General features: G+C 42.2%; 1 protein-coding gene across 1 annotated transcript in view; it reads left to right on the top strand.

Annotated features, from left to right (window-relative positions):
* The window catches only part of LOC115119311 (calcium-activated potassium channel subunit alpha-1a-like), a 374,301-nt gene that overhangs the window by 262,093 nt on the left and 98,449 nt on the right, over positions 1–13,759 (top strand). The window contains exons 6-9 of the mRNA XM_065023097.1: positions 3,923–3,998; positions 5,297–5,372; positions 6,728–6,898; positions 9,240–9,331. Coding sequence (XP_064879169.1) covers positions 3,923–3,998; positions 5,297–5,372; positions 6,728–6,898; positions 9,240–9,331 — 415 coding nt within the window. The remainder of the gene's footprint in view (positions 1–3,922; positions 3,999–5,296; positions 5,373–6,727; positions 6,899–9,239; positions 9,332–13,759) is intronic.

The raw sequence follows: 13,759 nt of genomic DNA on the forward strand, positions 1-13,759 counted from the left end.
AAGAATAGAGATCTAGGGCCATAGTTATTCTATGTGGAGTAAGACTGGTAGAATATGGGTTCTGGGTCATGTTCAAACAGTCTGTCTGGTCCAGTATACACTTCCTCTCCAAATGGGGTGAGAATAGAGATCTAGGACCAAAGTCAAACTGTCAAAAGTCCAAATTCACCATTGGTTAGAGCTGATCCAATAGCTGATTACTCTGTTTTGTACAACACCCCTAATTTTGACATCACCACAAACGACTCTGATGATGTCAGTCAGACTGAAGTATGTAGCGAACAGCAGCGGAGGAATTCAATGGAATGGCTTAGTTTGTTGGAAAATCATGTTTGAGGCATCTGGGTTGTGGGTTTGATTCCTGCATGGGCCGGGTATACTAAATATGTGTGGTAGCTGTAAGTTGCCTCACTAAGACTTGTGTTTACAGAATGTGTCTGTTTATACCATGAATGAAACTTTAAGCAGATGTAAAAACACAAAGAGATTAGATTTCATGTCATCTTGGATACCAAAAACTAAAATCTTGCGTTAATTGCGTCAGACGATCGATTACGTTTTAGGGGTAGATGTATGAAAAAAATATACTAACCAGACTTGAGAAGTCTCCACCCCCTAAACAGATGTTTCAGTCCAGTGTGTGGGTCAAATCTCCCCTTCTAATATTCGGAGGATGCAAACCTTTGTAAAATCGTAATTTGTCCAAATGGTCAGATGCTACGACACCATGTTACGTATGTACAGTGTGTCCATGAGAGATTAGACTTCAAGGAAATGTTTCAAAGTTAATCTGGTCAACATCGGCCTGCCCTTCTCTGTTAACCTAAGTCACTACTGGTGTGAATGATTCCATCCATCCATTCACACATGGTGAATCAGAGCAGGGAATATATTGGTGTAAACTGATATTGAGGCAGGTGTTGCATTGTGTCTCTAATCTCTGGGTGAGCTCATTTTGGAATCTGACAGATACACATGTAGGGCACAAACTCGCCCCTCCCCCCCTTTCCATTCACCCTCAGAACAGCCTCAATTCATCGGGGAATGGACTCTACAAGGTGTTGAAAGCTTTCCACAGGGATGCTGGCCCATTTTGACTCCAATGCTTCCCACAGTTGCCAACTTGGCTGGATGTCCTTTAAGTGGTGGACCATTCTTGATAAACACGGGATACTGTTGAGTGTAAAAAACTCAGCTGCGTTGCAGTTCTTGATTCAAACCAGTGCGCCAGGCACCTATTACCATACCCTTTCAAAGGTACTTAAATGTTTTGTATTGCCCATTCACCCTCTGAATGGCACATGTACACAATCCATGTTTCAATTGTCTCAAGGCTTAAAAATCCTTCTTTAACCTGTCTCCTCCCCTTCATCTATACTGATTGAAGTGGATTTAACAAGTGACATCAATAAGGGATCATAGCTTTCACCTGGATTCACCTGGTCAGTCTGTCATGGAAAGAGCAGGTGTTCCTAATATAGCCACCTTAGAGGCTACAAATCACAATGTATATCTACTGTACATTGCCGTTCAAAAGTTTGGGGTCGCTTAGAAATGTCCTTGTTTTGAAAGAAAAGCTACTTTTTTGACCATTAAAATAACATATATCAGGAATACAGTGTAGACATTGTTAATGTTGTAAATGACTATTGTACTATTGATCAATTTCATGTTATTTTAATTGACAAAGAATGTTGCTTTTCTTTCAAAAACAAGGACATTTCTAAGTGACCACACACTTTTGAACGGTAATGTACAGTGCCTTGCGAAAGTATTCGGCCCCCTTGAACTTTGCGACCTTTTGCCACATTTCAGGCTTCAAACATAAAGATATAAAACTGTATTTTTTTGTGAAGAAACAACAACAAGTGGGACACAATCATGAAGTGGAACGACATTTATTGGATATTTCAAACTTTTTTAACAAATCAAAAACTGAAAAATTGGGCGTGCAAAATTATTCAGCCCCCTTAAGTTAATACTTTATAGCGCCACCTGTTGCTGCGATTACAGCTGTAAGTCGCTTGGGGTATGTCTCTTTCAGTTTTGCACATCGAGAGACTGAAATTTTTTCCCATTCCTCCTTGCAAAACAGCTCGAGCTCAGTGAGGTTGGATGGAGAGCATTTGTGAACAGCAGTTTTCAGTTCTTTCCACAGATTCTCGATTGGATTCAGGTCTGGACTTTGACTTGGCCATTCTAACACCTGGATATGTTTATTTTTGAACCATTCCATTGTAGATTTTGCTTTATGTTTTGGATCATTGTCTTGTTGGAAGACAAATCTCCGTCCCAGTCTCAGGTCTTTTGCAGACTCCATCAGGTTTTCTTCCAGAATGGTCCTGTATTTGGCACCATCCATCTTCCCATCAATTTTAACCATCTTCCCTGTCCCTGCTGAAGAAAAGCAGGCCCAAACCATGATGCTGCCACCACCATGTTTGACAGTGGGGATGGTGTGTTTAGGGTGATGAGCTGTGTTGCTTTTACGCCAAACATAACGTTTTGCATTGTTGCCAAAAGGTTCAATTTTGGTTTCATCTGACCAGAGCACCTTCTTCCACATGTTTGGTGTGTCTCCCAGGTGGCTTGTGGCAAACTTTAAACAACACTTTTTATGGATATCTTTAACAAATGGCTTTCTTCTTGCCACTCTTCCATAAAGGCCAGATTGTTGTCCTATGGACAGAGTCTCCCACCTCAGCTGTAGATCTCTGCAGTTCATCCAGAGTGATCATGGGCCTCTTGGCTGCATCTCTGATCAGTCTTCTCCTTGTATGAGCTGAAAGTTTAGAGGGACGGCCAGGTCTTGGTAGATTTGCAGTGGTCTGATACTCCTTCCATTTCAATATTATCGCTTGCACAGTGCTCTTTGGGATGTTTAAAGCTTGGGAAATCTTTTTGTATCCAGATCCGGTTTTAAACTTCTTCACAACAGTATCTCGGACCTGCCTGGTGTGTTCCTTGTTCTTCATGATGCTCTCTGCGCTTTTAACGGACCTCTGAGACTATCACAGTGCAGGTGCATTTATACGGAGACTTGATTACACACAGGTGGATTGTATTTATCATCATTAGTCATTTAGGTCAACATTGGATCATTCAGAGATCCTCACTGAACTTCTGGAGAGAGTTTGCTGTACTGAAAGTAAAGGGGCTGAATAATTTTGCACGCCCAATTTTTCAGTTTTTGATTTGTTAAAAAAGTTTGAAATATCCAATAAATGTCGTTCCACTTCATGATTGTGTCCCACTTGTTGTTGATTCTTCACAAAAAAATACAGTTTTATATCTTTATGTTTGAAGCCTGAAATGTGGCAAAAGGTCGCAAAGTTCAAGGGGGCCGTATACTTTCGCAAGGCACTGTATGTATATATGAAGAATACAGTACTGTATGTATGATTAACGTACAGATGTAGGATCTTAATTTGAGCCAGTTTGCTACAGCAAGATTGAAATTTATGGACATTTTTTGTAGGGGTTGATACATTTTTCGTTAGGGCAAATGAAGTTTGACATTTTAAATTGGAAATTACAAACTTTAAAAAAAATCTTGAATACACTCAAAGTTTTCATTTCTTGCTGTGCAGGTCAATTCTGGGCACTGCCCACACGAGATTTCATACTAAATACTAAATATTTTGGTGATATATTGACAATCTTTTGACTAACATGGACTTTCTCAGGTGTTCTTGTTCTGTCCAGTATTGTAATGTCATTTCTATTGTCATTTCTATGGTCAGCTCTTGTGTGATGTTGGATGTGTGATGTCGTAAAACACCATTGTTTTATAGTATGTATGATGATTAACATTAATTAATATCTCTCTCTCTCTCTGTCTGTCTGTCTGTCTCTCTCTCTCTCTCTCTGTCTGTCTGTCTGTCTCTCTCTCTCTCTCTCTCTCTCTCTCTCTCTCTCTCAGGTTTAAGATTCCTGAGAGCCTTGAGATTGATACAGTTCTCTGAGATTTTACAGTTTTTGAATATCTTAAAAACAAGGTAAGTATTAGGGCTTTCATTGGACTACCGCCAAAACACCAACTATCTCCAGAATCCATCTGACATAGAAGCTCGGCTCAGGTTTGCTCTTTGTCTAGACGCTGTGGTGACACTTTATTTTACAGTCCTGTTCCAGACTTAGATATTTGAACTTAAGTGGTAACAACATCACTTTTACAAATGATTTCATTCAAGCACCTGAAACAAATTTTACATGTACATTTTTGCTATTTAGCAGACATTCTTATCCAGAGCAACTTGCAGTAGTGATTGCAGTGCATTTTGTGCTTTTTCATACTGGTCCACCATGGGAATCGAACCCACAACCATAGTTTTGCAAGCACCATGCTGTCCCAACTGAGCCACACAGGACACATTGTATAGTAGCTCCAATGAATCTCACTCATGTCTTCTGAAATTGTTATGTAATGACTATGTAATTTAACTTCTATTTTCCCATGTGGCTGGGTAAATAGCAGGACTGTCCAGTAAAGTGTCACTGAGGCTAGATGACTGTTTGGCCCAGCGTGCCTCTTCTCTCCTTGCTGGACTGTTGCCACTGTAAACACAGAGTCGTTGAGTAATGTACAGTGATCCTCTCTTTCTGTGGTTCAGCACTAACGTAGGTAAAGGAGAGATAGGGAGATAGGGAGAGAGGGAGGGAGAGAGATAGAAAGTGAAAGAGGAGAGTATGTGATGAATGTAGACAGATCCTGAACTAAAGCATGACACGTTCCCTATTACAGCAGGGCAAGAACAGACACCGCGGTAGCTGTTGACTATATGTAGGAAAAACAACACAAGATGATGGGTAGAGTGCTGGCAACAGCATTCCACAAAAGCTGTCATGACATAATGTGCCTTAGCAGTTCAATAGAGTAAATCCCTTTCAGCTTAATTCATTTTATGTTTGTTTGGGTGCATTTTTGTTTTTGACCTGATCCCACCCCCTAGAGACCCACAGTCCCATTCATTTCCTGGCGTAGAGAAAGAGAACAGAATAGCACGTCTTTAAATTTTATTTAATTTTTATAATACTTAAAGACATTTTCTTTTGTATCTTACAGGGATACAATGCCAGACATAAAGACAGAACTTGACGTAATGATAAAATAATGACAGGAGCGGAGAGGACATGTACAGGACAGTGCTGTACTTTACAACCTAAACCTGGTGTTTTCTAGCCTCACCACCTCAGACCCAGTAGATGAACCTCTCCCATTACATTATTCTCTTTCTGTCACCCTTACCTGGTCTGGATCTCTTTGAGAGATTTTTATGGTTCTTATTCTACCCAGCAATTCCATCAAGCTGGTGAACCTGTGTTCCATCTTCATAAGCACATGGCTAACAGCTGCCGGATTCATACATTTGGTAAGTGGCCGGGCGGGGGGGCTGGGCTACAGGGGGAGTAAGGGAGGTTAGAACTCCTAACGCTTGGTCCGAAAACAACCTCTAGCTCCTCCCTTCCCCCTGGATGTGTGGCAGATCTGGAGTGCTGAAGGGTTCCAGACCAACCCCTACCCCCTACCCCCTGGGCACTCCTGTAAGTTCGAAACGATCGGATTGGTATGTCAACAATACAGAACTAATTGAATACAGTTGTGTGCACTAAAAAGTTAGATTTAATTTAGTTTAAACCCTGCACTGCTCTACAGGTGTTTTTGTGACAAACCATCGCTGGGATACCCTAGAGCACTTTGTTGCACACCCATTGTGGCAATAGTTCTGCCAGTACCAAAATACAAAATTTTCAGTGCCCGCAACTATATGGAAATTCCCAGCCTATCTGAAGGCAAGGTGAAGCAGCAATTTACCATGTTGCTTAAACCTATACGATCTTCTCAGATCCACAGCAGGGCCTAGGGGGTAGGGGCCGGGGCTTGATTTGAGAATCAGCACGTTAGTTAAAAAGGCTAGGTGGGCGCCGTCTTCGTGTAGCCCCCACCTACCCGGTTCAGATGTGCTGCCACCCGAGTGGAGGGGGCTAGGGATTGCCTTCGGACCGGCCAATAGAGGGTGTTTCCATGTGATGATGAAGAGTTAGGGGCGCTTTAATCAATCATTAGAACTACAGATCAATGTCTGTCCTTTTTATTAGTAAAACTACAGATCATTTAATCAAATCTGACCTTTTTTCACTTTTTCTGTTATTTCTTACAAACAGCTGGCTCAAGTTGTCAGTACACTTATATCAATGGCTCAACCAACAGTACAGTAACACACCAACCAATACAGCATTAGAACATGCAGGTGAATACCGCTAACCTCCTGGCACTAGATGGCAGCATTAGATCAATATTAAGGTTCCAGAAATCCTGCTTATCAGATTAGAATGAAAGCACATCAGTTCACCAGGTTCAATCAAACTTGTATTGAGAAGGTCGTATGCAGGGCCTTTGTTTGCAAACTGCTGCCCTAAGTGTCAGAACCATGTCGTGTTCAGTTCAGTCGTTCCGAACTGGATGCACGACAGTGGAGGAGGTACTCGGTAGTGTTACAGCATCCTCAACCACACAGGAAATGTATTAATCCGCGGGAAGACATGTTTGTTGGCTACTGTGTATATATACTCTGCAATGCTGGTTTGATTGACTCTTAAGACCATGTTGGTGATAGGATGAACCTTTAGAACCTGCTTCAGAGGTTGTGATAAAAATCCTCCCAACGTTTTTGCTTCTGACTGACATTCTACCCTGTTCAAATCTCCTTCCCGCTCCCGTTTCTAGGTGGAAAACTCAGGGGATCCTTGGGAAAACTTCCAAAATTCCCAGTCACTTTCCTATTGGGAATGTGTCTACTTGCTCATGGTCACTATGTCAACAGTGGGCTACGGGGACGTCTATGCAAAAACCACCCTGGGACGCCTGTTCATGGTCTTCTTCATCCTCGGGGGTTTGGTAAAACAACATTTTTCTATCTCCTCCTCCCAACCCCCCCCCCCCCCACCCCACCCTCAACCTGCCTGTCTCCATCTTCACACCATATAAGTGTTAAACCAGACAGAAAAATCACTAAACGATACTTTAGACTTCAATGTCTTTGTCAACATTATTACCTGTGAAGTATTTTGAAATGTAGCTTAATGATAGTTTAGGATTGTTTATATAGTACTGTTAAGCTTACCTATTTAGATATGTACAGTGTGCCTCCCTGCTTACACTACTATCAATGTTATTTGTCTGTATCTGGGTACTGTAGTTTCTCCCCTTGTCCCCCTTCCTATAGCGTGTGGGTTGTATTGGTCTGAAGAGTAGTTATAAGATAATGTTCTACACCTGCGGCCTGATAATGTTGTTGTTGCCGTTCTTCTTAAAGCAGTCTGCGATCTCAGGACTACACCCTTCCTCTCGTGTCCCTCCCCACTATTCCAACAAACACAGTGGCAGGAAGACCAGGCCTAGGCCAGCCTGAGTGTTACCATAGCGACTGCAGCTCTTTTTCGCCCCTGACATTTAACCACAGTCAGACCAGCACCCCCTAGAGGAAAAGGGTCTCACTGCAGCTAAACCCATGTCCGTTAGTTTGGACTATTATTCTATAACACCATCCTTCTCATATGATCAGGTAGATGATGACCATCCCCCCAGCTGTTTGAGAGTGTGCCATGTGGTCGTCATAGAGATGTAATAAAATAAAGGAAGTGTGGTACTATGTCTAAAGGCCATTCAGGGTTAGCAGCAGCAGGTCTGCTTCTATACGGTTAGCAAACAGCTCAACAATTAATGGATAGCTAAATGGTTAGCAAACAGCTCAACAATTAATGGATAGCTAAACGGTTAGCAAATAGCTCAACAGTTAGTGGATAGCTAAACGGTTAGCAAACATCTCAACAGTTAGAGAATAGCTAAATGGTTAGCAAACATCTCAACAGTTAGTGGATAGCTAAATGGTTAGCAAACAGCTCAAGAGTTAGTGGATAGCTAAATGGTTAGCAAACAGCTCAACAGTTAGTGGATAGCTCAACTGTTAGCAAACAGCTCAACAGTTAGTGGATAGCTCAACTGTTAGCAAACAGCTCAACAGTTAGTGGGTATCTATACAGTTAGCAAACAGCTCAACAGTTAGTGGGTATCTATACATTTAGCAAACGGCTCAAAGTTTGAATAGATATACAGTTAGCGAACGGCTCAAAGGTTTGAATAGCTATACAGTTAGAAAACAGCTCAAAGCTTTGAATAGCTAGCAAACGGCTCAAGGGTTTGAATAGATATAGTTAGCAAACGGCTCAAAGGTTTGAATAGATATAGTTAGCAAACGGCTCAAAGGTTTGAATAGATATAGTTAGCAAACGACTCAAAGGTTTGAATAGATATAGTTAGCAAACGGCTCAAAGGTTTGAATAGATATAGTTAGCAAACGGCTCAAAGGTTTGAATAGATATAGTTAGCAAACGGCTCAAAGGTTTGAAAAGCTATTCAGTTAGCGAATGGATCAACGGTTTGTGAATAGCTAAATAGTAAGCAAACCGCTCAACGTTTTGCAAATAGCTAAACAGATACTGGGTAGCTAAATGGCTAGCAAAGCGCTCAACCGCTAAACAGTCATCAAAAATAAGTAAACAGTGCTAGCATGATATTGACATTGACATAGGCAGGAAAATAGAAGTACTGTACTTCAGGACAGCAGGCTGCAACACTTTGCCAAATGCATCCAGCTCATTCCCACTGCCCTCCAAATGAGTCTTAATGTGTTTTGCAGCTGTGGACCATCAGGCCGGCCTGCTCAAATCAACCTGCCACATCATTGGTGTTTGTTGGACAAAACATGGCACATAGGTTTTTTTCCCCCCTCTTCTCTTTGCCACTTTCAGATATTTCGGATGCTATTTCAGATCGACCGCTGTTGGTCAGCTGTGGCGATATTTACACTTTTTATTTTTTCTTCCCAAAACCCATGACCCTTAAAAACTGGGGTTTTCTTAATAAAAATATTTTCTTTTGATTTTACCCCAAAATTATTTTTTTAAAACATTGATTGGGCAACACATCTCTAAGTTTGTTCTCTTCTTTAAAGTGTCAATGCTGAGTGAGAACTACAAGAGAAACTTCTGGACACTAACATCCCCCCAGTTTTTCAGTATTTGCACATTTATTTGATATCTGATATCTTAAGAACTATTTTTGTCTCCACCCAGAACTCTGTTTGGATTTAAGCGCCCGCTAGACGGCTCCCCCTCCACCCCCTCTATGGCCTAGTGTCTTCTTTAGTCTCTTCTTGTGTCTCCTATCTTCTCCTTAGGCCATGTTTGCCAGCTACGTCCCTGAAATCATAGAGTTAATAGGAAACCGCAAGAAATATGGTGGTTCCTATAGTGCGGTTAATGGGAGAAAGTAAGTATTTTCCGGAAGGTTCTGCTGTCTTTCCTTGTACGAGGTAGAACCCTTTCTGCATGCCCTTTTCTTTTTTCTGTTTCATGCATGTAGGCCATGTTTGCTCGCTACGTGCCAGAAATTGCTGCTCTCATCCTTAATCGGAAGAAATACGGAGGGAGTTATAACTCAACACGAGGCAGAAAGTAAGTCCAAATCCAGACAAGGTGTGTTTGTGTGACTCGAGTGCACCCCCCTCAGGTTTAGAATGGTATGGGGGGTTGATTCACCAAATTTCCATTACTGTAGTCACACTGCGTGACTGGAGACCTTGGCCATAAGGACACATGTCCATGTCACTTTACTCTCAATTTTCTCTCTTTCTGTCCCTGTCTCTCTTATCTAATCTCTCTCTCTGTCTCTCTCTCTCTCTCTCTGTCTGTCGCTCACTCAGTGCTCACCTGAAGTCCATCCTTGTGCTTTTGTTTTTTATTTTTTACTTTGAAACATCCTATGTGCTGCATCTTAATTAATTAAAACTAGAGCTTTCATGACTACATTGTAGACCTATGGTATTAATATGTGTTGTCCTACCTCTTAATTCTGAAACCGTCCAATGACATTCCTCCAATTGTGCTCTCACTATAAGGACGAATCGGGATCATGATGATACATCATTGTAAAATAACTAGTCATGAAACCCCTACTATCTGCTGTAAAAAAAAAATACACGTTTCTGCTTCACAAGAAAATAGAAAAAAATATAATCCTCAACTGCATTATTATTGGTGGTCTTTTAGAAGCATCATCAATCTCAATGACATTACAAGATATTATTTTAGAAGCATCATCAATCTGAATGACATTACAGGATATTCTTTTAGAAGCATCATCAATCTCAATGACATTACAGGATATTCTTTTAGAAGCATCATCAATCTCAATGACATTACAGGATATTCTTTTCTTGCTTTCATTTTGCTTGAGTTACTCCGCATGAGACATGCTTTTTATTTGTATTTATTTGCATAATTTATCTGCATGATCTCTGTGACCTGAGCTCCCCTCCATTGGCTTTTTCACGTTTCATGGTTCCCATGGCAAACTGTACAAAAAGCTAAACTTCCTGTCTTGTCACCGCCAGCCGCATCACCTCTGCTCGACATGACTCTGGCCCTGATCTTCAGTCAGCTCCTACACCCTGAATGCTGGATGCCTCGCTCTCATTGGAGGCTCGCGATTGCTCTTGGCTTGCTTTGCCCGCTTGGTTTTTGGTGTCCTGTCGTTTGGTTTGTGTGGCAGTAGTTGTGTTGGCCAGAGGTTGTGGTGTTTTTGTGTGTGTGTGTGGACGTTCAGAACACAGTGTGTTGTGTGTGTGTGCAGTGTGTGTATTGTGGCTGAATCCCTGGTTCTGTGGCTCAATCTTCACTGGCTCAACAGCTCATCACAGCACATGGACTAACTAGCCTCATAGTTAGACACATACTAACCTCACTGCTCCTCATAGTTAGACACAGACTAACCTCACTGCTCCTCATAGTTAGACACAGACTAAACTCACTGCTTCTCATAGTTAGACACAGACTAACCTCACTGCTCCTCACAGTTAGACACAGACTAACCTCATAGTTAGACACAGACTAACCTCACTGCTCCTTATAGTTAGACACAGACTAACCTCACTGCTCCTCATAGTTAGACACAGACTAACCTCACTGCTCCTCATAGTTAGACACAGACTAACCTCACTGCTCCTCACAGTTAGACACAGACTAACCTCATAGTTAGACACAGACTAACCTCACTGCTCCTCATAGTTAGACACAGACTAACCTCATAGTTAGACACAGACTAACCTCACTGCTCCTCACAGTTAGACACAGACTAACCTCATAGTTAGACACAGACTAACCTCATAGTTAGACACAGACTAACCTCACTGCTCCTCATAGTTAGACACAGACTAACCTCATAGTTAGACACAGACTAACCTCACTGCTCCTCACAGTTAGACACAGACTAACCTCACTGCTCCTCATAGTTAGACACAGACTAACCTCACTGCTCCTCATAGTTAGACACAGACTAACCTCATAGTTAGACACAGACTAACCTCACTGCTCCTCATAGTTAGACACAGACTAACCTCACTGCTCCTCATAGTTAGACACAGACTAACCTCATAGTTAGACACAGACTAACCTCACTGCTCCTCATAGTTAGACAGACTAACCTCACTGCTCCTCATAGTTAGACACAGACTAACCTCACTGCTCCTCATAGTTAGACACAGACCTCACTGCTCCTCATAGTTAGACACAGACTAACCTCACTGCTCCTCATAGTTAGACACAGACTAACCTCATAGTTAGACACAGACTAACCTCACTGCTCCTCATAGTTAGACACAGACTAACCTCATAGTTAGACACAGACTAACCTCACTGCTCCTCATAGTTAGACACAGACTAACCTCACTGCTCCTCATAGTTAGACACAGACTAACCTCACTGCTCCTCATAGTTAGACACAGACTAACCTCACTGCTCCTCATAGTTAGACACAGACTAACCTCACTGCTCCTCATAGTTAGACACAGACTAACCTCACTGCTCCTCATAGTTAGACACAGACTAATCTCACTGCTCCTCATAGTTAGACACAGACTAACCTCACTGCTCCTCATAGTTAGACACAGACTAACCTCACTGCTCCTCATAGTTAGACACAGACTAACCTCACTGCTCCCCTCATAGTTAGACACAGACTAACCTCACTGCTCCTCTCCTCATAGTTAGACACAGACTAACCTCACTGCTCCTCATAGTTAGACACAGACTAACCTCACTGCTCCTCATAGTTAGACACAGACTAACCTCACTGCTCCTCATAGTTAGACACAGACTAACCTCACTGCTCCTCATAGACAAATCCCCTGACACAGACTAACCTCATAGTTAGACACAGACTAACCCTCATGCTCCTCATAGTTAGACACAGACTAACCTCACTGCTCCTCACAGTTAGACACAGACTACCTCACTGACACAGACTAACCTCATAGTTAGACACAGACTAACCTCACTGCTCCTCATAGTTAGACACAGACTAACCTCATAGTTAGACACAGACTAACCTCACTGCTCCCATAGTTAGACACAGACTAGTTAGACACAGACTACTGCTCCTCACCTCATAGTTAGACACAGACTAACCTCACTGCTCCTCAGTTAGTTAGACACAGACTAACCTCACTGCTCCTCATAGTTAGACACAGACTAACCTCATAGTTAGACACAGACTAACCTCACTGCTCCTCACAGTTAGACACAGACTAACCTCACTGCTCCTCATAGTTAGACACAGACTAACCTCACTGCTCCTCATAGTTAGACACAGACTAACCTCATAGTTAGACACAGACTAACCTCACTGCTCCTCATAGACACAGTTAGACACAGACTAACCTCACTGCTCCTCATAGTTAGACACAGACTAACCTCATAGTTAGACACAGACTAACCTCACTGCTCCTCATAGTTAGACACAGACTAACCTCACTGCTCCTCATAGTTAGACACAGACTAACCTCACTGCTCCTCATAGTTAGACACAGTTAGACACAGACTAACCTCACTGCTCCTCTAATCAGTTAGACACAGACTAACCTCATGCTCCTCATAGTTAGACACAGACTAACCTCACTGCTCCTCATAGTTAGACACAGACTAACCTCAGTTAGTTAGACACAGACTAACCTCATAGTTAGACACAGACTAACCTCACTGCTCCTCATAGTTAGACACAGACTAACCTCACTGTTAGACACAGACTAACCTCACTGCTCCTCATAGTTAGACACAGACTAACCTCACCTCACTGCTCCTCATAGTTAGACACAGACTAACCTCACTGCTCCTCATAGTTAGACACAGACTAACCTCACTGCTCCTCATAGTTAGACACAGACTAACCTCACTGCTCCTCATAGTTAGACACAGACTAACCTCCTCTCATAGTTAGACACAGACTAACCTCACTGCTCCTCATAGTTAGACACAGACTAACCTCACTGCTCCTCATAGTTAGACACAGACTAACCTCACTGCTCCTCATAGTTAGACACAGACTAACCTCACTGCTCCTCATAGTTAGACACAGACTAACCTCACTGCTCCTCATAGTTAGACACAGACTAACTCACTGCTCCTCATAGTTAGACACAGACCTCATAGTTAGACACAGACTAATCTCACTGCTCCTCATAGTTAGACACAGACTAACCTCATAGTTAGACACAGACTAACCTCACTGCTCCTCATAGTTAGACACAGACTAACCTCACTGCTCCTCATAGTTAGACACAGACTAACCTCACTGCTCCTCATAGTTAGACACAGACTAACCTCACTGCTCCTCATAGTTAGACACAGACTAACCTCACTGCTC

This window comes from Oncorhynchus nerka, linkage group LG10 (assembly GCF_034236695.1).
Source record: "Oncorhynchus nerka isolate Pitt River linkage group LG10, Oner_Uvic_2.0, whole genome shotgun sequence".
Taxonomy (NCBI): Eukaryota; Metazoa; Chordata; class Actinopteri; order Salmoniformes; family Salmonidae; genus Oncorhynchus; species Oncorhynchus nerka.